Genomic DNA, 23,585 nt, shown 5'->3' on the forward strand with positions numbered 1-23,585 from the left:
TATTGCACATACTATGATACAAATGATTTACACACAGTACAGTGTTAAACAGTCTGATAATGTACATTATACAATAATGTGGCTCTAATTATCCCTTCAAAATGCATTACGAGCACTTATGTGCTGCTACATGCTGAGTGGTCAATCCAATGTAGTGTTGCAAAATCAGCAGACCAACTATTAACCTGGAGCAATGACACTAAATTAATTTGGTTAATAAAATGGCATTTTTATTGCTGTTATTGTGAAATTAGTCACTCTGCTGTGTCAAGCTAAAAAAACATAACATAAACATAAATCTAACACTTTACAGTAAAGTCTAATTTGTTAAAGATGCATTTACTTACTAACAAAGAGCAATTCATTTGTTAGAGTATTAATATTTGTTTAATACCACTGTTTGTTGTCAGTTAATGGAATTCAGTTTCAATAATGTATTAGAAAATGCAGAAATCTATGGAGGACCTTACTCATGGGAATTAATAAATCCAAAAATAAATGAATTTATTTATAAAAAAAAAAAATACAGTTACAAATAAATTAAGAAAATACTACATAAAGGGGGAAAATACAAAAGATAAATAAAGGACAAATGTAATTAAATGTATATATATATTTTTTTTTATAAAAAAATATTTGATTTATATTAGCAAGTCAATTATTCCTTTAGTGATTTTCCTGTTATTACATTTATTCATTTTATTTTTTGTTGTTGTTTTTGCAAGTTTGGTTCTCCATAGAAGTTAACATTCAAATTAATAAATGCGTTAGTAAATTTTATTATTAGTTCGTGTTAATTGATGTAGTTAACAAATAGTACCTACTGTAAAGTGTTACTGAGACGTTTGTTATAAGAACTCACTGTATTTGATTATAGATATATCAGAGTACCCATATGGCATTATGAAGAGAGGGAAAACAAGCTCCGCCTCCTGTGATGTCATAATGGGAAGTTTGAGCGGGAAGCAGACGAGTTTGTAGGAGCTGCATGACAGAATCTATGGATTACTTACTGTGAATTCAGACGACTCGCTGTGCCAAACACTACAGCTGTGTTAAGAATATCACACTACCGTACTATTTCTACAGTATGCATGGAATCATGAAATACTGTATGAAGTGAAGTGAAGTGACATTCAGCCAAGTATGGTGACCCATACTCAGAATTTGTGCTCTGCATTTAACCCATCCGAAATGCACACACACAGAGCAGTGAACACACACACACACTGTGAGCACACACCCGGAGCAGTGAACACACACACACACTGTGAGCACACACCCGGAGCAGTGAACACACACACACACTGTGAGCACACACCCGGAGCAGTGAACACACACACACACACACACTGTGAGCACACACCCGGAGCAGTGGGCAGCCATTTATGCTGCGGCGCCCGGGGAGCAGTTGGGGGTTCAGTGCCTTGCTCAAGGGCACCTAAGTCGTGGTATTGAAGGTGGAGAGAGAACTGTACATGCACTCCCCCCACCCACGATTCCTGCCGGCCCGGGACTCGAACTCACAACCTTTCGATTGGGAGTCCGACTCTCTAACCATTAGGCCACGACTTCCCCTAAATGCCACTATGCAACACACTCAACTTGACCTTCAGTTTCTACTGTGATGAAATAAAAAGTAAATCATATGATTTAATTGAACTGCCAAAGGTTAAGACATTTTCAGTTAAAACTGCATTAAAAAGAGATAAGTTGATTAGCACATGCAATGCCATTAGGTCATTTGACAGCAGTAAGAAGCGTTTATGATTGCATACTGTTTCAATTTAGGATTTAAAGTAAAAAATAAGTATGCAGTGCATACTATGCAGTATGCTGGTATTCCATTCGGAACACAGCCTCTGATACTTATTAAAGACATATATTAGTGTTGTAAATTTCCAGCGAACACGACCTGCTGCCTGTGTGTCACACAGTATGTTCCGCTTTTTTTTTTATGAGAACCCAGCTTTCACATTCTCTGTTCACGTGGCATACTGTACATTTAATCAGATAAGTTTCAAAGTCAACATGAAGGTCGGGCTTCTTTTTAAAAGTAATTCCTGATTTGCTATTATTGCTGTAATCTTCCATTAATGTTAACAACCATTGAATTGGTGTATTAAAGAAGTAGTTGATCTGAAATGAGCTGAAAATGTCCTCAGCCTCCGGCCATACAAGATGTGTTTGTGTCTTTGTGGGAACAGATTTGGAGAAATGTAGCATTGCTTCAGTGTCTCATCAGTGGATGCTCTGCAGTGAATGGGTGCCGTCAGAATGAGAGTCCAAACAGCTGATAAAAACATCACAATAATCCAAATACATTTTTCCCCAAGACTTTTTTTAATTTACTTCTGTCTAAAATCCATTATAACGCTTCCTTCAGTATAAAAGTGCATCTCCTGTTGTCTCTCACATCAAAATCCAGCCACATATTTGCTGAAAGCTGTTCAAGTCTTGCTTGATCTGTGCAGATTTCTCTCCTGATTCAGACCAGACTACTTTTTCCACTGGAAGAAGCATTAATATGGATTATGTACTCGTATTCTAGTTACAAATGCCTTATTGATGGATTTGCTTCTTGTAAACAGGATGATAAATGCTGGACTGGAGTGCTGTGGATTATTGTGATGTTTTTATCAGCTGTTTGGACTCTCATTCTGACGGCACCCATTCAATGCAGAACATCCATTGATGAGACACTGATGCAATGCTACATTTCTCATAATCTGATGAAGAAACAAACTCATCCACATCTCAGATGACCTGAAGGTGAGTTTTCAAATGCATTTAACCACTTACAAGATATTAGAAAAGATTAAAAGATCTACAGCAACAGCCCAAAACTGTGACTAAATAATTATTTGGAGCTTGTTTGTTTTCATGGCCAATTTTCCAATGAAAGATTATGAATGCAAACTGCTGGGTTATGTAACAGACTGAATGTGAAGCGGTTGGCAGGTGATCATGAATAAACTGCCAAGTCAAGTTAAAATCCCGCTGGTATTAAACATCCCTCGTTTTACATCTGTACAACGCAATGACTGTTACACAAAATGTTAAATTTGCACAGATGTTCCTCTTCTGTTAGAAAAGAGTCTGTGAGTGTTTTTTTTTTTTATCTTAATCCAGTTGTGACCCAGGTCAAAGGTCAGTGTTTATGGAAGAACTGCACTGTAGACAGAGCACCACAAACATCATTACTGTTGTGTTCTGAGATGATGATGATGATTGTGTTCGTCCACATGATTGTTCCTCAAAGGAGCATCTTTGGAAAATGACATGCACAGATGAATCCCTGCCTTGAGGTGTATCTGTAAATGAGAAAAATATCATTCAGCCACTATATTTATCATTTTAACCCTCCTTTAGATTTTTAGGATCATTGTGTTTTTTAGGTATCAACCAGTGGCGGCTCTAGACAAATTTAACTAGGGGGGCCAAGGAGGGGCCAGTGTTTAACCAGGGGGGCACATTAAAAATGGCAACTTATTTTATTTAAATGTAATGCAAATAAATGCAAAAAGGAATTCTTTAAAAATCTGCACAGTAATTTTATCTAATCTAAACATGTTAATAAAAACAAATTACTATTAGTACTCTTATAAAATTCAAACAGGCAATCATACATTTCACAATTTAATATTTATATATGAATGTCAAGAATTCAGAAGTGTATATATTTATAATGCTTACACTACACTACACAGAAATAATATACAATTAAATTATGCTTATTTTAAATGTATTGTGCAGGCAAAAAATATAATAAGCTTTTAATAATCTTTCAGTGCGCAAAACCATGATAATATGAAACGCTTCAAAACGGCTTTTAAAAAGTTTACGGCTTTTAAAACATTTAAAAGTTCACTGCACAAAGCGAAGAAATGTCGAGCGCACAAATCCTATTGTATATCTGTCCAACAGTTTATTGATCATTTGTTTCTTCACATTTTTAAATTCCAGTTATTGTGCGTTTAATACTGATTCATAGTCCTTGTGATGTGTGTGATCTAACAGGCACAAGCGAGTCGTTTAAAAACAGCAACAAGCATAAAATACAAATACACAAAATAAAGTCATTTTATGCAAATCCACAGCCTTTTTATCTACAGATCAAGCATTATAATGTGAGTATATAATATTGGAGAGAGTTTTACCATGCTGTAAATGGACGAGGTGCGCGCTATTTGAATACTGAATGGAGAATGATTGACAGCCGCAGAGGAGGGAAAACAAGGTTTCCGTAAACTTTAATTTAATGATGTAAATATTCTTCTGTCCTTAACATTAAGCTATGGAATGGCTTCAGATGACTTTGAGAAATTATAATCAGACCCAAGTCACCCAAACTGATGTGAAAAAAACGGGAGGCGCCGAAAAGCGCGATGTTTGCATTCATGAATTTGATTAAGTTCTTAAAGTGTTTGGGTGCGCTGCACTAATTTACCCGTGTAGAACGTTGCGTCGCATTAGTTCCGCTTTTGGCGCTCGCGTGTAAAATCATATTAATTTTTTTTTCAGCACGGGGGTGGCCAGGGACATGTCTACAGAGGCACGGGCCTCCCTAGGCCTCCGTGTAGAACCGCCACTGGTATCAACAATTTTAATTTCTATTCTATTCTTTCGGAGAGGGCCTGTGTATGCATTTTTTTTAAATGTCTATATGTGTTTTTTTTATTTTTTTTTATTTTTTTTTTCAGTTAAGTACATCAAGTTCCAAAAAAATAAAAAATTTTCAAGAAACATTTTTTAATGGTTTTAGTTCGGTTAGTAACCCTTTCAGAGTTATTATATTATTTCATATATGTTCAGTATTTAATATATGAACATTTTATAGATTTAATATATTACATATAATCTTGCAAATAACATGATCAAAATATTAAAAAAAATCTTTACCTTTAAAAAACAGAATTGTGAAATGTAAACCCAGAATTCTGAGAGAAAAAAAATCTTTTAATATTTTATTCCGTGACTCTATATATAACAGTACAGTACTAAAATTAGAACAAAGCCCTTCAGAAGCTTCCTTTTTGCTGTAGCTCACGTGTTCAGTGTATAATGCATGTCACGTCAAGGTGGACGTCATTGACACCTTCGTTTGTTTTCGCATGTCTTATGACTTAAATTTCAGTCTGTTCCTCGCACAAAGCTATCATATGGCTTCAGATGACCTGGAATAAAGTGGACTTGCTTTATGGGAGTTTTGTCCTTGACAGCCATTGGGAAGTAAAATGGCTATGAGAAGGAGCTGTTAGAATGAAATACATTTTTTTGGGGTGAACTATCCCTTTAAGCTGCTCCTCAAACCGAAGTAAGACAGACACGCAGGACGATATGCTTCTGCTGAGATATCGGCTATGTGCCGGTCAGTAGTCTGGTCAAAAATAGCAGAGGTGGGCGGCAGGGTCGCTGCGGCTGCTGTTCTGATGAGAGCAGCAGATGAGCTTTACGTAACAGAGCAGACGAGATGCCGCTCCTCTCGCCATTCAGAGACCCCAAATATGGCGTAAGGTCCAGAGGTCATTAAACCCACCCTACTGCTGAATCTACTGTTACAGTCAGACATTCACTGTCTTACCCAATGAGACGCGTCAGGGACAGGCCTCCGCTCCCACGGACGGCGGCCTGCAAAATAATGCATTCAAAACAAACACAATCACATCCCATTTCTCTGCATTTATGTCATGCATATTAAACAATTACATCAGATTTGAACATTTGCATTTAAAATCAACATGAAAAGTCAACACACCGACACATTTAACCTAACTCAGATTTGGTCAAAAAGTGTAAAAAAAGATATATATTATTAAAATAAATTAATAAATAAATTAAACACAAGAATAAAGAAAAAGAAAAATGATATGGGCTACAAATAAATAAATAAATAATTTGATTTAAATAAATAAATAATACAGTTAAACAAGCAAATAAATAAATACAGAATATAAATAAAGATAAGTAAAACTCTTTTATTAAAATGTATAATTAAATTACCAATAAATAAATAACACAAATAAGATTGTATACAAATTGAATAAATAAGAAGATATATAGATAAATAAAACTTATAATTGAAATAAATACAGTACTTTAACTATGGAAGTCAATTTCTGCCATGAAAAAAAAATATATATATAGAGAATTGTGAGAAAAAAGGACAGAATTGTGAGATACAAATTCTAAATTACCTTTAAAAAATTGTTTGATATAAACTGAATTCTAAAAAAAATAAAACAGTCAAAATTTAAATTTACTTTTATTTATTTATTTTTTATTTGTGATGAAATATATAAATAACAGTACAGTACTATAATAGTGATAAAAAAGACTTAACAGAGGCTTAATATTATCTAAGTGTTGTTTATTTAGAATTTTTTTTTTTAATATCCTTTCACTAGGATAATCATATTTGGGGACTGATGGTGACTAGAAAACTGAAAACTCCTGGGTTAGATAATGAAAAATGACTCTATTTGTTATGCGGCTGGAGTGAAGGCAGTGAAAACTCCTTGATAATTTGACAGCAATCAGAACATTCACTTGTATTAAAAAATTAAAGTGCATCAATGTTGATTGCATACTTAAAATACTGAATCATGTACAGTATGTTTTCTAAAAAAAAATGTAAATGCATGATGTTTTCTCATTAAGCTTTCACTGTCAGTGCAGTAGCCCTTGAAATATAAGTCTGTTTGATTCACACGGCCAGATTATGTGATGGATGCATCCAAGTCTGCACACTAACCGTCATAAATAGTATACGAGATATGAATTAATCATGCTGAAAATGTCAAAGGTGCTCAGCTATTTCTAACGGATTTTTTTTTGTGTGTGCATCCATCTTTGCTTTCTGAAATATATTATCCATAATTCCTTTGCACTGAAAATTAGGGATTCTGATGGTTTTCCATTCCTTTTTCTGTTTTTCAACTGTAAGAAGTGGCAATGAATGTGAAGCTGCTGCATCAATAATAGACAAGTCTGAACTTTAAATAATAATGAAGGATAAGGTTATTCAATTAAATTCTAGCTAATGCATGCATACGCATACAAGATTTGACAACACTACCATTTTTTATATTTTAAAGAAGTCTCTTCTGCTCATCAAGGCTACATTTATTTTATAAAAAATACAGTAAAAACAAAAATATTGTCAAATATTATTACAATTTAAAATAACTGTTTTCCATGTGAATATATAATAAAATGTAACTTATTTCTGTGATTTGCAGTTGTATTTTCAGCATCATTACTCGAGTCTTCAGTGTCACATGATCTTCAGAAATCATTCTAATTTGCAACTCAAGAAACTAGTATTGTACGTACTATCCAGTGAAATAAAAACTTTTAGTACGCAGTATGCAAAACTGAGATGTAGCCTGTGCCTCCAGACAGAAAGTCCTGTGAAGCTGTATGTCACATACATTAGTTTTCCTCGATTGGTTTGGCTCTTTTCTTGAAACCGAGATGACATTCTCAAAACCATAAGGTAATTTGGCCAAACAGTCTTACAGTTCTGCTCAACATTATAGCTCACTAGCAAAATCAAATATCTTTCCCCAAACTCTTCTTCCATGCTTCAAAAGCAGATTCCTTTCCCATATAAAAGGTCAGTACATTCAAAATAGCACAGATCCTTCTCAATTGCCTTGGCACATGTGCATTCATTTAGTGCTTTTGTCAAAATAACCTGGATGGTTTAGCACAACACCATGGATCCCCTGCAAAAGCTCATATCTCTCCCAAAACAGTTTATCCATGTGTCAAAACTAAATATCCTTCTCATATAAATAGTCAATGCCCCCAAAATGCATTATACCTTTGGCATTGTTTAAGCACTGCAAGTAAAAATGCTTAGACGTTTTGTCACTGAGGCACAGGTCTAGCAACAGAATACCACTATGAATAAAACTAAAAGATTTTACAGTAAAATCAGCCTCCAATAAACCACTCATACTCAAGGAAACTGTAAACATTTTTATTCGTACAAAGAAATGTTAACATTAGAGAACATACTGTGAAAAGAAAACATATACAGGATTCTGTAAATGTGAACAGTTATAAACAAACAAAAAACAAAAAAAACTCTAGCCTACCATACTGTAAATAAAGTTTCAGAACTATAGTACAGTAATATTTTCAGTGGTCGCCATTGTCACCCTCTCTTTCCTGGCCACCATCCTCATCCTCCTGGCCATCGACGCGCTGCTCTCTGTTAGGCCATAAATTCTCATCCACATCGCAACGGATATTTTCTCTTGCGATGCAGCGAGGGAAGAAACGGCGTGAATGTCTCAACCATCCCCTACATTGATCCCCTGTGATGTCCTCACATGCAGCATCCATTGCATGCAGCAGGGCCCTCTGGTCTTGAGCCTGATGCTCATACACCCTCCACCTCCAAGCTGAAAAAAACTCCTCAATTGGATTTAGGAAAGGAGAGTAAGGTGGAAGAAACTCCATTAGCATCCGGGGATGGGTGGTGAACCAGGTTCTGATGCGTGGGCCACGGTGGAAGTTCACATTATCCCACACAATGACATAATGTGGTAGCTGAGGTCCTTCTTCACCTCTCTCATTTTCCGGGATCAGATCAGTATAAAGGTGGTCCAAAAAATTGAGGAGCTTTTGTGTATTGTAGGACTCTAAACTGGGAATGTGTGTGGCCACACCTCTTTCTGATATAGCGGCACACATTGTTATATTTGCTCCTCGCTGGCCTGGGACATCCACAGTGGCTCGGTGGCCAATGATGTTACGGCCACGCCTTCGACCTTTGGCCAGGTTGAAGCCAGCTTCATCAACGAACACTAGGATGTGAGAGGTTTCGTTGCCTTCTAATGCCATTATTCTCTACAATAGAATAAAAATAAATCTAATCAGTCAAGTAGAGACAGATACTGCAGGGAGGATCTAAAGCACTGTAAAAAGAGGGAGTGAAAAACTGAAGACAATTTCTAGGATAAAATGCTCTAGTCACACAAAGCTGGATTCTGAAGGTAAAAAGGATAAAGCAAAACAAAAAAAAGTGGTAACCATGTCTTACTGTAATAGTGTTACAATGATAGACAACCAGTAGTTGACTTACATGCACATACTGGTACCGCAGCTCTTTCACTCTGTCAGAGTTTCTCTCAAATGGTACCCTGTAAATCTGTTTCATGGTCATCTGATGTTTCTTCAATACCCGGTCTATTGTGGAGATGCTGATAGAGTTTATATTTTGGAACATTACATTGTCTAGAAGGATTGCATTACGAATCGGTCTCAGTGTGATGGCATTATTTGCAATGACCATGTTGCATATTTCTCGTTCTTATTGTTCATTTAGAAGTTTTCTTCTGCCACCCACTTGAGGCTGTCGTCCAATCCTAGACATACAAGTCAAAGGTCAACACTGTAAATTTGTTACAAAATGAGTTACCAATGTAATTGTATTGCTGTTTTATGGTACTAAAAGTGTGATGCACTGCACAGTGACTGGAATACTATTCACAGTATTTTCTCCATTTTTTTTTCTTTGTCATTTTTATAGTATCATATAACATCACATGAAGATATTACAGTACTCTAGGCCTACACACACACCAACACTGAATAGTTCAATAGAATAGTTCTGTACCTGTTTTCCCTGCGAAAGGTTTGGATGATGGAGGAGACTGTAGACCGAGGCACATTAGGCTGCACTTGGCGACCTGCCTCTGCCATTGTGAGGCGATGGTTTATAACGTGGTCAATAAGGGTGGCCCGGATTTCATCTGGGACATCATGGTGCCTACGTGCTCCTCGGCCTCTTCCCCCTATTCCTCCACGCATTCTCACTCCTCCTCTTCCTCTTCTTCCTCGAGCAGGAAGTTGCTGTTGTACTTGGCGAGGTGCTTCCATGTTCACACTGCAAATGAAACTGGCCCCGGGCCAAGCTCTGTCTATATACTTTTGGCAGCAGTCATAATCATAGACAACACCTGTCAGGTAACTAAACAAACTGTTTGATTGGTCATCTGAGATGTGGGACACTGCTCCTTCGTTAGTTCTAATTTCACCTGATTGATTGTCAAGTTGTTCATGTTCCAAGAAATTCTTGAATGGTATTATATCTTTGACTAATTTTGACAGTTGAACAGACAATTGTGCATATGATGACTTACACAATGAAACCATGCTGATATGTTTTGGAGAGAGTAACCATTTCACTGAAAAATCAACTAATCAGTTTAGATCAGCAAGATCTATTTATTTGGAAAATGTGCTAAATGTGAGCTCATTGTGCTAACTGTAGCTACTTGTACATAATCATTTGAAAAAAAGCACAGAGTCACTTGAGACATGTACTAAAGCATTTGCAATTTGATAAAACCAATGAAAAATGACATTCTGTTGTGAACAATTGCAAGGTGGTTTGGAGATTTGTCCATGTTATTTTGAGAATGTCATCTCGGTTTCAAGAAATGAGCCAAACCAATCGAGAAAAACTGTAAATACTGTGGGCTTCACTGTATATATATGGATGTAAAGAGTTTCACCTGTCTGATGTCTTGGTCAGATGTTCAAGCCTGTGAAGATACAATCAAAGGTATATATTAGAGCACACCAAACGGCTGACAAAAGCAACTGAGACAATAAATGTGGATGCATTTACTGTAAGAGCAACTCTCCTGCTGCCTGTTTAACATTTGAATCATGTAAAGGCCAGAGAACTCAGATCACGTAACACCATACATCCCACAATCCCCTGCGGTTTTACCTTTCTCTCTGTGCTTTGATTCGCTCCTCGTCACATCTGCAAAAAAAAAGACAGCGCTAAAACATCACAAACACTGTGCATTTCTAAAACCTCTCCCCATTAACAGAGAAATCTATGACTGTGTTCAGATCGGCCCTGATGCACCTATTTTTACAGAATGAAGTATGTGTGCTGTGTTATTATGTTATTCATATTTGAACTATAAACAAATTTCTAATTTCCAACTTTGCAATCAAACCTTTCACACACAATCCACTCCATGCCTTCTGTCGTCTGATTGATAGTTTTTTTAATCAAGTAAAAGCTCTTTTAGTACAATTGTACTAATGTCCTCCTTACGTTTCACGTGTCTTTTTGTTGTCAGATCTACTGATTTTTAATCAAGTAAACGTAAGAAGAACTATTAATACAACCCGAATTCCGGAAAAGTTGGGACGTTTTTTAAATTTTAATAAAATGAAAACTAAAGGAATTTCAAATCACATGAGCCAATATTTTATTCACAATAGAACATAGATAACGTAGCAAATGTTTAAACTGAGAAAGTTTACACTTTTATCCACTTAATTAGCTCATTTAAAATTTAATGCCTGCTACAGGTCTCAAAAAAGTTGGCACGGGGGCAACAAATGGCTAAAAAAGCAAGCAGTTTTGAAAAGATTCAGCTGGGAGAACATCTAGTGATTAATTAAGTTAATTGATATCAGGTCTGTAACATGATTACCTATAAAAGCTTTGTCTTAGAGAAGCAGAGTCTCTCAGAAGTAAAGATGGGCAGAGGCTCTCCAATCTGTGAAAGACTGCGTAAAGAAATTGTGGAAAACTTTAAAAACAATGTTCCTCAACGTCAAATTGCAAAGGCTTTGCAAATCTCATCATCTACAGTGCATAACATCATCAAAAGATTCAGAGAAACTGGAGAAATCTCTGTGCGTAAGGGACAACGCCGGAGACCTTTATTGGATGCCCGTGGTCTTCGGGCTCTCAGACGACACTGCATCACTCATCGGCATGATTGTGTCAATGACATTACTAAATGGGCCCAGGAATACTTTCAGAAACCACTGTCGGTAAACTCAATCCGCCGTGCCATCAGCAGATGCCAACTAAAGCTCTATCATGCAAAAAGGAAGCCATATGTGAACATGGTCCAGAAGCGCCGTCGTGTCCTGTGGGCCAAGGCTCATTTAAAATGGACTATTTCAAAGTGGAATAGTGTTTTATGGTCAGACGAGTCCAAATTTGACATTCTTGTTGGAAATCACGGACGCCGTGTCCTCCGGGCTAAAGAGGAGGGAGACCTTCCAGCATGTTATCAGCGTTCAGTTCAAAAGCCAGCATCTCTGATGGTATGGGGGTGCATAAGTGCATACGGTATGGGCAGCTTGCATGTTTTGGAAGGCTCTGTGAATGCTGAAAGGTATATAAAGGTTTTAGAGCAACATATGCTTCCCTCCAAACAACGTCTATTTCAGGGAAGGCCTTGTTTATTTCAGCAGGACAATGCAAAACCACATACTGCAGCTATAACAACAGCATGGCTTCGTCGTAGAAGAGTCCGGGTGCTAACCTGGCCTGCCTGCAGTCCAGATCTTTCACCTATAGAGAACATTTGGCGCATCATTAAACGAAAAATACGTCAAAGACGACCACGAACTCTTCAGCAGCTGGAAATCTATATAAGGCAAGAATGGGACCAAATTCCAACAGCAAAACTCCAGCAACTCATAGCCTCAATGCCCAGACGTCTTCAAACTGTTTTGAAAAGAAAAGGAGATGCTACACCATGGTAAACATGCCCCGTCCCAACTATTTTGAGACCTGTAGCAGAAATCAAAATTGAAATGAGCTCATTTTGTGCATAAAATTGTAAACTTTCTCAGTTTAAACATTTGCTATGTTATCTATGTTCTATTGTGAATAAAATATTGGCTCATGTGATTTGAAAGTCTTTTAGTTTTCATTTTATTAAAATTTAAAAAACGTCCCAACCTTTCCGGAATTCGGGTTGTATTTCAAGATGAACACAGACTGGAATGAAACAACTTCATTTTTCTTGATTGTTCATAAAATCTAGTTCAAATGTGAATCTCAAATATGATCATCACTGGGCTTTTGAGGAACGTTTGTTCATTGCATTGCATTGCATTGTATGTTTGGATCATGTTCATCTTATCTTACTAAGACACAGTGTTGATATATACTGATATTTGAAGTATTTTATGTCAGTATCTGCTATATCTATCTGTTATCTCATTGATTAACATTTACAATTAGCTTTATAATTGCATCACTTCCATATGAATATCAGTATGTGCACCAAATTCTCTGAATAAAACAGAGCTTCATATTCTCACTATATCACACTATATGAGCCATAAAAGTATGATGTATCAAAAATTATACTCAACAAACAGAATTTAGCTTCTGTCTAAAGGTTAAATAAACTTTTCTATTAAAAAAGCGATTTTTTTTTTTTAGACTATTACTTCATATGTCAGGCTTTACAGGGTTAAATATGCAACATAGTGATACCATGTTAATGTGAAATGTGACCCTGGAGCTCAAAAGCAATGTTGAGTCGCTGGGGTATATTTATAGCAATAGCTAAAAATACATGGTATGGGTCAAAATGATAGATTTATCATTTATGCCAAAAATCATTAGGATATTAAATAAAGATCATGTTCCATGAAGATATTTAGTAAATTTCCTACTGTAAATATATCAAAACTTCATTTTTTTATTAGTAATATGCATGCTAAGAATTTAATTTGAACAACTCTAAAGGTGATTTTCTCAATATTTAGATTTAGATTTTTTTTTTTGCACATACAGATTTCAGATTTTGACTGGTTTAGTGGTCCAGGGTCCCAAATGTCAATTTCTACAAACAGCTTTAACCAAACTCAATCCTGCTCTGAAGTGTTTTAGTTTGTATTCTCTCATAAGACATCCGTGTGTCTCCTCCTGCTGGTGCAGGGCACTCACAGCAGCACACACTCGGGGATCTGCACATGCTCCATGGGGACGATCTGAGCCAGTTCCTCCAGACTCTGGACGTATCGGATCTTTTCCATGAATTTCACACTGCAGAGGAATCCGAGTGTATTAAAACACACTCTACAAACTGTTGCAGGTGTTTGTGATGTTCAGTGTTTCCTGACCTGATGAACGGCCGTGAGATGGCCAGAACTGTCCGGATGAACCAGGAGGGATGCGCGATGATCAGACATTTGAGATTCTTTCTTAACCTGGATGGTAATGGAATAGAATTCATGTGAAATCCTAATCCTAACTAGTATCAGTGTCCCAAAAAAAAAAAAAAGATATTTTTTTTCCATATGTGACCCTGGACCACAAAACCAGTCATAAGAGTCCATTTTTTGAAATTGAGATTTACACATAAGCAAATAAGCTCAAATAAATAAGCTTAAAATTCATGTATGGTTTGTTAGAACGATATTTGGCCGAGATACAACAATTTGAAAACCTGGAATCTGAGGATGCAAAAAAATGTAATACTGAGACAATTGCCTTTAAAGTTGTTCAAATGAAGTTCTTAGCCATGCATATTACTAATCGAAAATTAAGTTTTGATATATTTACTTTAGGAAATTTACAAAATATCTTCATGGGACATGATCTTTATTTAAAATCCTAATGATGTTTGAAAATTTTGACTCGTACAATGTATTTTTGCCTTTTCCTACAAATATACCCCAGAGACTTGAGACTGGTTTTGTGCTCCAGTTTTCATCTGTGTTTGATTAAATGATCAGCTGAGCGGTACCGTCTTTCGATCATCTGGTAGCATCTCTTGAGCCAGCTGATGCCTGGCATCCTCCTGCGCGGCGTGGCTCCGTTCAGATAGATGATCATGTAGTCTTCAGCTACCAGCAGCTCCAAACTACTGATCACATACCTGCAGAGACAACACAGTAAAGCATTCAGATGAAATAGCCATAGTGGAAAGCTGGAAAATATCTGCAAAAGCCTCTTCTGCTCACCAAGGCTGCATTTATTTAACTAAAAATACAGTAAAAATAGAAATATTGTGGAATATATTTACAATTTAAAATAACTGTTTATTGTTTGAATATAATGTAAAATGTAATTTATTTCTGTGATGCACAGCTGTATTTTCAGCAATCTTTACTCCAGTCTTCAGTGTCACATGATCTTCAGAAATCATTATAATGATTCAAGAAACATTTCTGATTATTATCGATGTTGAAAACAGTTGTGCTGCACAATATTTTTTTGTGGAAACTGATGCATTTTATTTTTCAGGATTCTTTGCTGGAAGTTCAAAAGAACGGCATTTATTTGAAATAGAAATCTTTTATAACATTGCAAATGTGTCACTTTTGCAATGTTATAAATGTAATGCATCCTTTTTTTTTTAAATAAATGTATCAATTTCTACTTACTTTCGGGTTATTATAGTTATCTAAAATTTTATATATTTATATATCATTTAAAAAAAAAAGTTTAACTGAAATAAAATGCAAAAACTTTTATATGAACTACATGCCATGGCAACATTTCTCATTTTAATTTCGTTTAACTTAATGTACTTAGACAACTAAAACTGAACAAACTAAAGTGTATTTGTGTCTCACAGGAAGAGGTTCTCCATGATGTAACTGTAGTCTGCGCAGCCGCTGTCGGGCAGATAGCAGGCAGCAAACACGATGATGGCGTTCAGTCCTTCACCGTAATAACCTGTGAACAGAAGAGCGTTTAGAGTCAAGCTCAGCACTTTCCACATCCACTGATCCCTGTGTTTGGGTAAAACAGCCTTGGAGCACATTGTGCTGTATTTCCCCTTGAGTCCCCACATGCAGTGTGCTAACATTCATCCTTTGGGTTTCATGGCTATTTTCCATCCTTTACAATTAAACAAGCTGTTTTTGGCTACTGTACGTTAAGATATAAATGACCTTGTTCTGATAATGTTATGTTTTTGTATGTAAAGTGTGTGACGAGTTACACAACAAAGTTTCATTTAGTGTTAAGGGGTTTGTTCAAATTAGAGTCATTATTAGTTACTGTATTTTCCGGACTATAAGTCGCACTTTTTTTCATAGTTTGTCTGGTCCTGCGACTTATAGTCAGGTGCGACTTATTTATCAAAATTAATTTGACATGAACCAAGAGAAATTAACTAAGAGAAATGAACCGAGAAAACATTACCATCTCCAGCCGAGAGAGGTCGCTCTATGCTGCTCAGTGCTCCGGTAGTCTACACTGAAAACATAGAGCGCCCTCTCGTGGCTGTAGACGGTAATGTTTTCTCTTGGTTCTTGGTTCTAAATAAATGCGACTAATAAGTGCGACTTATATGTTTTTTCCCTCAGCATGACATATTTTTGGACTGATGCGACTTATACTCAGGTGCGACTTATAGTCCGAAAAATACGGTAAAACAAAAGCTAGAACCATTTATAAACTGTTGCAAGGCAAATATTCTCATTTTCATTTAGTTTAGCTAAAACTGAAATAACTAAAACTGAAATAAAAATCAATAGACGTTAAAAATAAATAAAACATAAGCCAATTCAAAACATGAATGCAAATATAATAGTTTCTTAATGAGATGAAAATAACACAGGTTTAAATCCTTTAAACTAGGAAACAGCATTAATAAACAATAATAAGTTGATGAGTAGAAGTGTGTGTCTGAAAAAAATATAAATTAATTAAAAACAAAATTATATGGTTGTTATTTTATTTAGTTAGCTTTATAATATACAGTACTGATAGTCAACCAAGATGCATATAACTGCCGTGTGTACATTATATATATATATATATATTTACATGACATTTACATTTAGTGATTTAGCAGATGCTATTTTATCCAAAGCGACTTATAAATGAAGACAAAGGAAGCAATAAAAATCAACAAAAGAGCAATGATATGCAAGTGCTAACAAGTCTCAGTTAACCTTACACAGTAAAAGTAATACTTTTTTCTATAATAAAATTAAATACAAATAGAATAGAAAAGAATATAGCAAGCTAGTGTTAGAGGCTTTATATTGTATATATATGTGACCCTGGAGCTCTAAAGCAGTCTTCAGTCTCTGGGGTAGCTATATTTGTAGCAATACATTGTATTTGGTCTAAGTTATAATTTTTTCTTTTACGCCAAAAATCATTAGGATATCAAGTAAAGATCATATTGCATGAAGATATTTTGTACATTTCCTACCATAAATGTCCAAAAAAGTAATATTTGATTAATAATGTGCATTGCTAAGAACAACTTTAAAGGTGATTTTCCTAATTTTTTGAATTATTATTTTTTTTGCATCCTCTGATTCCAGATTTTCAAATAGTTGTATCTCAGCCAAATATTGTCCGATTTATTCAGCTTTCAGATGATTTCTAAATCTCCTTATGACTGATTTTGTGGTCTAGGATCACATATTAAAGGGAAAGATCTATCCGTGTCATATGAAATGATTAGTGTTATGGTCTGCTGACCTCCATGTGTGACGACGCGCAGGTACGGTCTGATGACCTGCATGTCTATCCTGTGCTCCTGATCTTCGATGATCACCGTTCTCCACAGACGCCCCGCACCGTCGCCCTCCTCGCCCCCCGCACCCTTCGCACTGGCCACCGGAGTATCATCTGAAAAACAACACAGTCTGCTTTTAATCTCCTTCTGTAACTCATCCTGTTTTACAGTCAAAGTCTCATGACCTTTGACCTCTGGCTGACCTTCCCATTCCAGCTCGTTGGTGTTGTTGAGGGAGCCGAGCGAGTCGTCGTCCGGCGTGTCGATGTCGTCCACGTTTATGTCCAGGTCGTCTGGGGTCTCCAGGAAGTCTTCAGAAAGCAGCGAACCCTCGCTTTTATCCAGCGATAGGTTGATGTCCGGAGCGATGAGCGTGCGCCGCTTCTGTCGAACTGAATCTGTGTGATCCGCCGCCAGAGCTGAAATCACACACGCTTATAAAAAACAGCTAAAAGAAACCCTGACGCTTTCTGACAACTTCAATATCACCTTCGCTCTTCAACCACTTCAAGTTCATTTTTTATATCATTAATATATACGCTTCAGTTAGTTTTGTTTTTCATATCCATTTAAAAGTTTGAGTGATTTTCTCATTGTTTTATTAGTTTTTTTTTTCTTGTTTGTTTTAAATGTTTTTTTTTGTTTTTATTATATGTATTTCATATTTTCATAATTTTTTTTATTTTTATTCAGTGATATTTCAGTTATATGGAAATTGTGTTATGATTATAAAATTTATTTAGAAATGTTATGATTATGATTTGTAATGGAATTTTATTGAAAAAATGTTGCTCTGGCAACTAACTGAACTAAAATAAGTTTTTAAATATTTTATTTTATTTCGGTTGATGTTTATATCTTTAAATAAAATGTTTATTTTTAAAAATACAAAATAATAATTTTAATAAATATAAAGAAGCATTTTAAAATATTTATACCTTTAGTAATTTTATTTTTGTCCGTTTTTAATTTTTTTCTGATAAATATTAAATAAAAGCCTAAAAATAATAATAAAAAAATTAGTTTAAATTTCTTTTTTATTTGTTTCCCTCTATATATTTGTTTCTTCATTTATAAGTCAACTGATAATACTTCTTAAAAATAGATAAATATAATAATACAATTTTATAGATACGTTTTATAAATACATTTTTATAGTTTTGATAAATATATAATAATTTGAAAATATTTAGAGTTTAAATAATGTAGTTTTTGTCCGTTGTTTTTTATTAATTAGTTTCCTTCTATATATTTGTTTCTTCATTTATACGTTAACTGATAATAATTTCAAAAATAGATAAATATAATAATAAAATTTTATAGATACATTTTATAAATAAAATGTTATAGTTTTATAAATATAAAATAATAATAATAATTGTAAAATATTTTTATTTATATAAAAGTTAAAATAATATATAGTTTAAATAATTTAGTTTTTGTCCATTTTTTATATATATTTATATATATTTCTTTCATTTATACATTAACTGATAATACTTTCAAAAATAGAAAATACATATAATAATTATTTAATAATTAAATTACAAATTATTTATACATATATTTTCAGTTTTAGTCAATGGTAGCAACACTGCAGTGCTTCTTCAGCTAATAAAAGATGAACTTATATAAACGTACCAGTGTTGTCAGTGAGTCCGTCTAAATCACCGTCTTCTGGAAGAGGCCTAGAAACCAACACAGAGAAAACACACAACCGCACATCCCTTAGTCATTATAGCACTTCTTCAATTCACAATAACAACGCACCACACTTTCATTAAACCACTGTAATGACTGGCATTAACTGGGAGCTGACTTATTTAATGCATCGTTTTATGCTAGTGTTGCTAGGTTATTAATTTTGGTTGCTAGGGTGTTTGAGGTGGCTTTTTAAGTAAAAAGAGTCATGCATCCTCAAGTGTCTACATCAAATCAACACAATGCTTCATTAAAGTGTGTTTGGCTCACACAGAGGTCAGTGGTGAAGCACACACATAAATGATGCCGATAGCAGCTACTAAACAACATGTTAAGCACGAGTGAAGGACACATTTAACCCATCATTCTCTGACATTATGATCAGCAGTGTTTGTGTACAGTCAGTAATTACCCAGCAGTCTGTGCGCTGTCAGGGACACGCTGGTTAATAAGAGAGCGCAGTGCAACAATGAGGGTTACAGGACTGTGTAAACCATTTTCATGACGTCAGTTTTAATATGTGACTATGATATATATAAATATATTTATATATGGAGACAATAAATTGGTAATCTATCAGTACACTAAAAGCTAAAATAAAAGCTTGCAGTTGTTACTTAAGGATCTTAACTGATCTGAACCTTAAAAATGACTTTTTATTTTAATAATTTAATGTAGTCAGATGTATAAAAAATAATTAAATGCAGCATCTATTTAAATATTATTATTATTATTGAGATATACACACACACACACACACACACACACACACACACTGTCTCTCTCTCTCTCTCTCTATATATATATATATATATATATATATATACACACACACACACACACACACTGTCTCTATTAATATTATTTATTAATATTATGAATAAATATATAAATAAAACCAGTTACTACAATTATTTAAATATTTTTATTGATTGATATTAATACATATTAAATTACATAAAAACTGTTACCATGTGAAGCTTTTATTTAAATAATAAACAAATAATAATAATAATAATAATAATAAATAAAAATAAATATTAATCAAATGATTTAAATAAATTAATGAATAAATAAATAAATAAATAAATTATTTAATGCATACATAAATTAATATTTACCACATGAAGCATTTATAGATTACTCGACAACATACTTTTTTACACTGTAGTACATTAAATAAGTATTATGATATTACCACAGGATATAATCACTGTGCCGTGGTGAATTAGGATTATTTCACCAGAAATTGTGAGTAAGAGCTTATAATGGAGATTTTTCAGAGTTAAAGTTCCATACAGCGCATGATAATAAAAACCTAATTCAGCAAGATTTTGTTCAGCGAGGGTTAATGTGATAATGTGCACTAGTGCAGAATCAGTCATTCAGCACTCTGTCTCTTACTAGTCCCGTTGTCATGGCAACACTGATGACCTCATATTTGCCCATAAATGGTAGTGCATTATGATGTAAGGCTGTGCTCTTTATGTCTTCATACTGTATGTTGACCCACAAACTGCTTCTGGACTGTTTATGCCATGATTCACCTTCATTTCTCCTTCATGTGCAGCTAGATAACACATCCTCAGCTCCACTCACCCCGAGCTCTGTACTGATCCGACATAATCAGTCAGAAATCAAAGACGTCACCCAAGGGTGCTGTACACAAGCATATGTTTACATGCCTGGTGTCATATAGCTGAGGCACAAATCTGTTCATTAGCAAGTGAAATCAATCAATATACAGCTCAAGAGCAGTACTGATACTACCTGTCAAAAGTTAAATAAAATGCTTTTTGAAAGAGTCTCTTCTGCTCACCGAGGGTGCATTTATGTAATTAAAAATACAGTAAAAACTGTAAAAATTTGAAATATTATTCTAATTTAAAATAGCTGTTTTCTCTCTGAATATATTGTAAAGTGTAATTTATTTCTGTGATGTGCATCTGTATTTTCAGCATCATTACACCAGTCTTCAGTGTCACATGATCTTCAGAAATCAGTCTAGTATGATGATTTGCTGCTCAAGAAACATTTCTGATTATTATCAATGTTGAGAACAGTTGTGCTGTTGAACATTCTGAATGTCTTTACTGTCACTGTTGATCAATTTAATGCATATGCATATTCCTTGCTGAATAAAAATATTCATTTCTCTAAAATGTTTTAAATAAAATACATTCCCAAGTAGTCACAATTTCCACAAAATATGAAGCAGCACTGTTTTCAACACTGATAATAATCAGAAATGTTTCAGCTAGCAGATAGTCAGATCTCAATATGTTCCACGTTAAATGTAGCTCTTATTTATGTCAAAAAGTATGCAAAAATGCTACAATCTAAACCTTTCTATGTTGCATTTGAAGTCAGGCACAATGCATTGTGGGATACAGTATCTCATGCACTGCAAACTGCACATTTGGCAAATGCTGAAGGTCATATTCTGTGCATATAGAAGATTCACATACTGTGCATAGTATGCATACTGCTGAAACAGTATGGTAGTATGTTATTCTGAGCACTGAATCAGTGTTTATTTCTCAGTCTCAATCAGTTGATGGTCAGTCAGGTCTTACCGTGGGAAATCATCGTCTTGCCACTCATCTTTCACCTCCATGTTCTCCATCCGTAAAGTGGCTTCAGTGGTTCCCATCCTCTGTTCCCAATCACACAAGATCAGCACATTTACAAGAGCCTTTATAGACAAAAAAACATATTATTCTCTAAATGATTTCTCTTCAGAGAGCTATTGATGTACGTCAGTCTCCTCAACAAGTCACATGATATGAGGAACGAATGTAGGATGAGCTCCATGCTGAAGCTTCATATTTAGATTGAAGGAGTTTGAGCTTTGAGTAATAGAGATGTTGTGTTTAATGTGCATCACTCTTCCTGAACATCCAATCACGCCCCATCATAATAACTTCAAAACTGGCTATCTATTGCCATAATACATGTTCCTGGTCTTATTTTCATTTATCTTAAATTAAGAAAACAAAACAAAATCAAAAACAAAAACCTAAAATAATTCAAACTTAACACTTAAATAAAATATATATTCAAAAATAAAAAACACACCACAAAATGACTAAAGCACTAAAAATAAAAAAAGCAACATTTCCTATTTTCATTCAGTTTAAACTGATTTACTAAAATAACTAAAAACTATAAAGACATATTATTTGAAAAAAATTACAAAAACAATAAAATTACTACAACTTTAGCTAAAATAAATATAGAAAATACTAATTCAGAAACATAAAAACTAATTCAAAATATATAAAAACATTTCACTAATTTCAAACGTTTCCCATTTTCATTTAGTTGAAACGGATGTACTAAAATAACTAAAACCTAAGAAATAATGACAACTATATAGGCTAACAAACAAACAAATAAAAATCACAAAGACACACAGCAAAACTTAACTAAAACTTAACTAAAATTAAAATGAAAAAAGGGTAGCTCTCAAAAATAACACGAGTGCATCAAAGGATATACATAAACATACATGCGTATATATATATTAGTAATCTTTTATCAAATTGTATAAACCTTCTGCAGATCTGAAACACTCATTTTCATTTGTCATAACTTATTTAACCCTCCATGCACCCACCTGTCAAATACAAACTCCCTTCAGAATCAATTTCACATGGAAATATCCAGATTTGTCTCCCTGAACGTCCTGTTCACTCAGAAACACAGAAGTCACTCTGTGGAATTAAAGCAGGATGCTCATGAGGTCAAACACTCACAACAGAAGCAGTTTCTCTCGGCAGCTGTTGGTTTCTCTCTGTGTGTGTTTCAGCTCTCCACTGAATCCATCAGATCTGACTCTCTGTCTGTCTGTCGGGTGAAGCTCGTCCCGTCTGTGGATCCTCAGACAAAGAGGGGCGTCTCAGGATCTGTGTATGGCCATCTTCATACAGACACGACAGCACACAGACTCCTCTAGAGCAGCTATCAGATGTGTTTGATAATTCATGCAGCTCCAGATCAAGTCACATCACATGCCGTTCCGTCCTTCTCTCTCTCACCATATTATAAAAATATGGTGCATTTATTTCCCAAACCTTTCCCAACCTTGCTGCATCTGGAACAAGCTGCAAAAGATGGACGTCTCCTCGCTGTTCCCTAGCAACTGCATCCCTGTCTCTCCATCCCAGCACAATCTCTCCTCTGTACGGTCCTCTCTCTCTGTCTCTCTCTGTCTCTCTCTCTCTCTCTGTCTCTGTCTCTGTCTCTCTCTCTCTCTCTCTCTCTCTCTCTCTATCTCTATCTCTATCTCTATCTCTATCTCTATCTCTATCTCTATCTCTATCTCTCTCCCTCCCTCTCTCTCTCTCTCTCTCTCTCTATCTCTATCTCTATCTCTATCTCTATCTCTATCTCTATCTCTCTCCCTCCCTCTCTCTCTCTCTCTCTCTCTCTCTCTCTCTCTCTCTCGCAGCTGCTTGGCACTCTGGGACGTGTCTGTAAACGGAAGCCCATCCCTCTGTCTCCAAGTTTCCTGCTGCGCTCTGATTGGCTGAGGCTCTGTGTGATGATGTCATCCGTCCAGTACTCAGGAGGCTTGTGCTCACACTCACAGGTTTT

At 35.1% G+C, this 23,585-nt stretch overlaps 1 protein-coding gene across 3 annotated transcripts; it reads right to left on the bottom strand.

The window, feature by feature from the left end:
- Positions 1 to 3,047: 3,047 nt before the first annotated feature.
- atcayb (ATCAY kinesin light chain interacting caytaxin b) lies at positions 3,048 to 23,204 on the bottom strand. Of its 3 annotated transcripts, none has more exons than XM_059500813.1 (12): positions 22,745 to 23,204; positions 21,563 to 21,681; positions 18,927 to 18,973; positions 17,489 to 17,704; positions 17,249 to 17,398; positions 15,379 to 15,481; positions 14,547 to 14,678; positions 13,921 to 14,007; positions 13,745 to 13,843; positions 10,754 to 10,789; positions 5,585 to 5,631; positions 3,048 to 3,314 (listed from the first exon to the last, which is right to left on the bottom strand). In XM_059500813.1, exons 2-11 carry the CDS (start codon positions 21,637 to 21,639, stop codon positions 5,598 to 5,600), a joined length of 981 nt encoding a protein of 326 aa, XP_059356796.1. In that variant the 5' UTR covers positions 21,640 to 21,681; positions 22,745 to 23,204; the 3' UTR covers positions 3,048 to 3,314; positions 5,585 to 5,597. The 3 variants fall into 3 exon arrangements, with proteins under 3 accessions (XP_059356796.1, XP_059356798.1, XP_059356797.1); XM_059500814.1 differs by lacking the exon at positions 22,745 to 23,204 and adding an exon at positions 22,606 to 22,667 and having other exon boundaries at positions 3,049 to 3,314; XM_059500815.1 differs by lacking the exons at positions 13,745 to 13,843; positions 13,921 to 14,007.
- Between the last annotated feature and the right edge of the window lie 381 nt (positions 23,205 to 23,585).

Source organism: Carassius carassius, chromosome 20 (genome assembly GCF_963082965.1).
Source record: "Carassius carassius chromosome 20, fCarCar2.1, whole genome shotgun sequence".
Lineage (NCBI taxonomy): Eukaryota > Metazoa > Chordata > Actinopteri > Cypriniformes > Cyprinidae > Carassius > Carassius carassius.

Coding starts and splice junctions, on each gene's coding strand:
- atcayb (XM_059500813.1), bottom strand. CDS start 21,639: ATGGGAACCACTGAAGCCACTTTACGGATGGAGAACATGGAGGTGAAA. Junction 18,974..21,562: donor CAAGACGATGATTTCCCACG/GTAAGACCTGAC, acceptor GTTGGTTTCTAG/GCCTCTTCCAGAAGACGGTG. Junction 17,705..18,926: donor CGGACTCACTGACAACACTG/GTACGTTTATAT, acceptor GTGTGATTTCAG/CTCTGGCGGCGGATCACACA.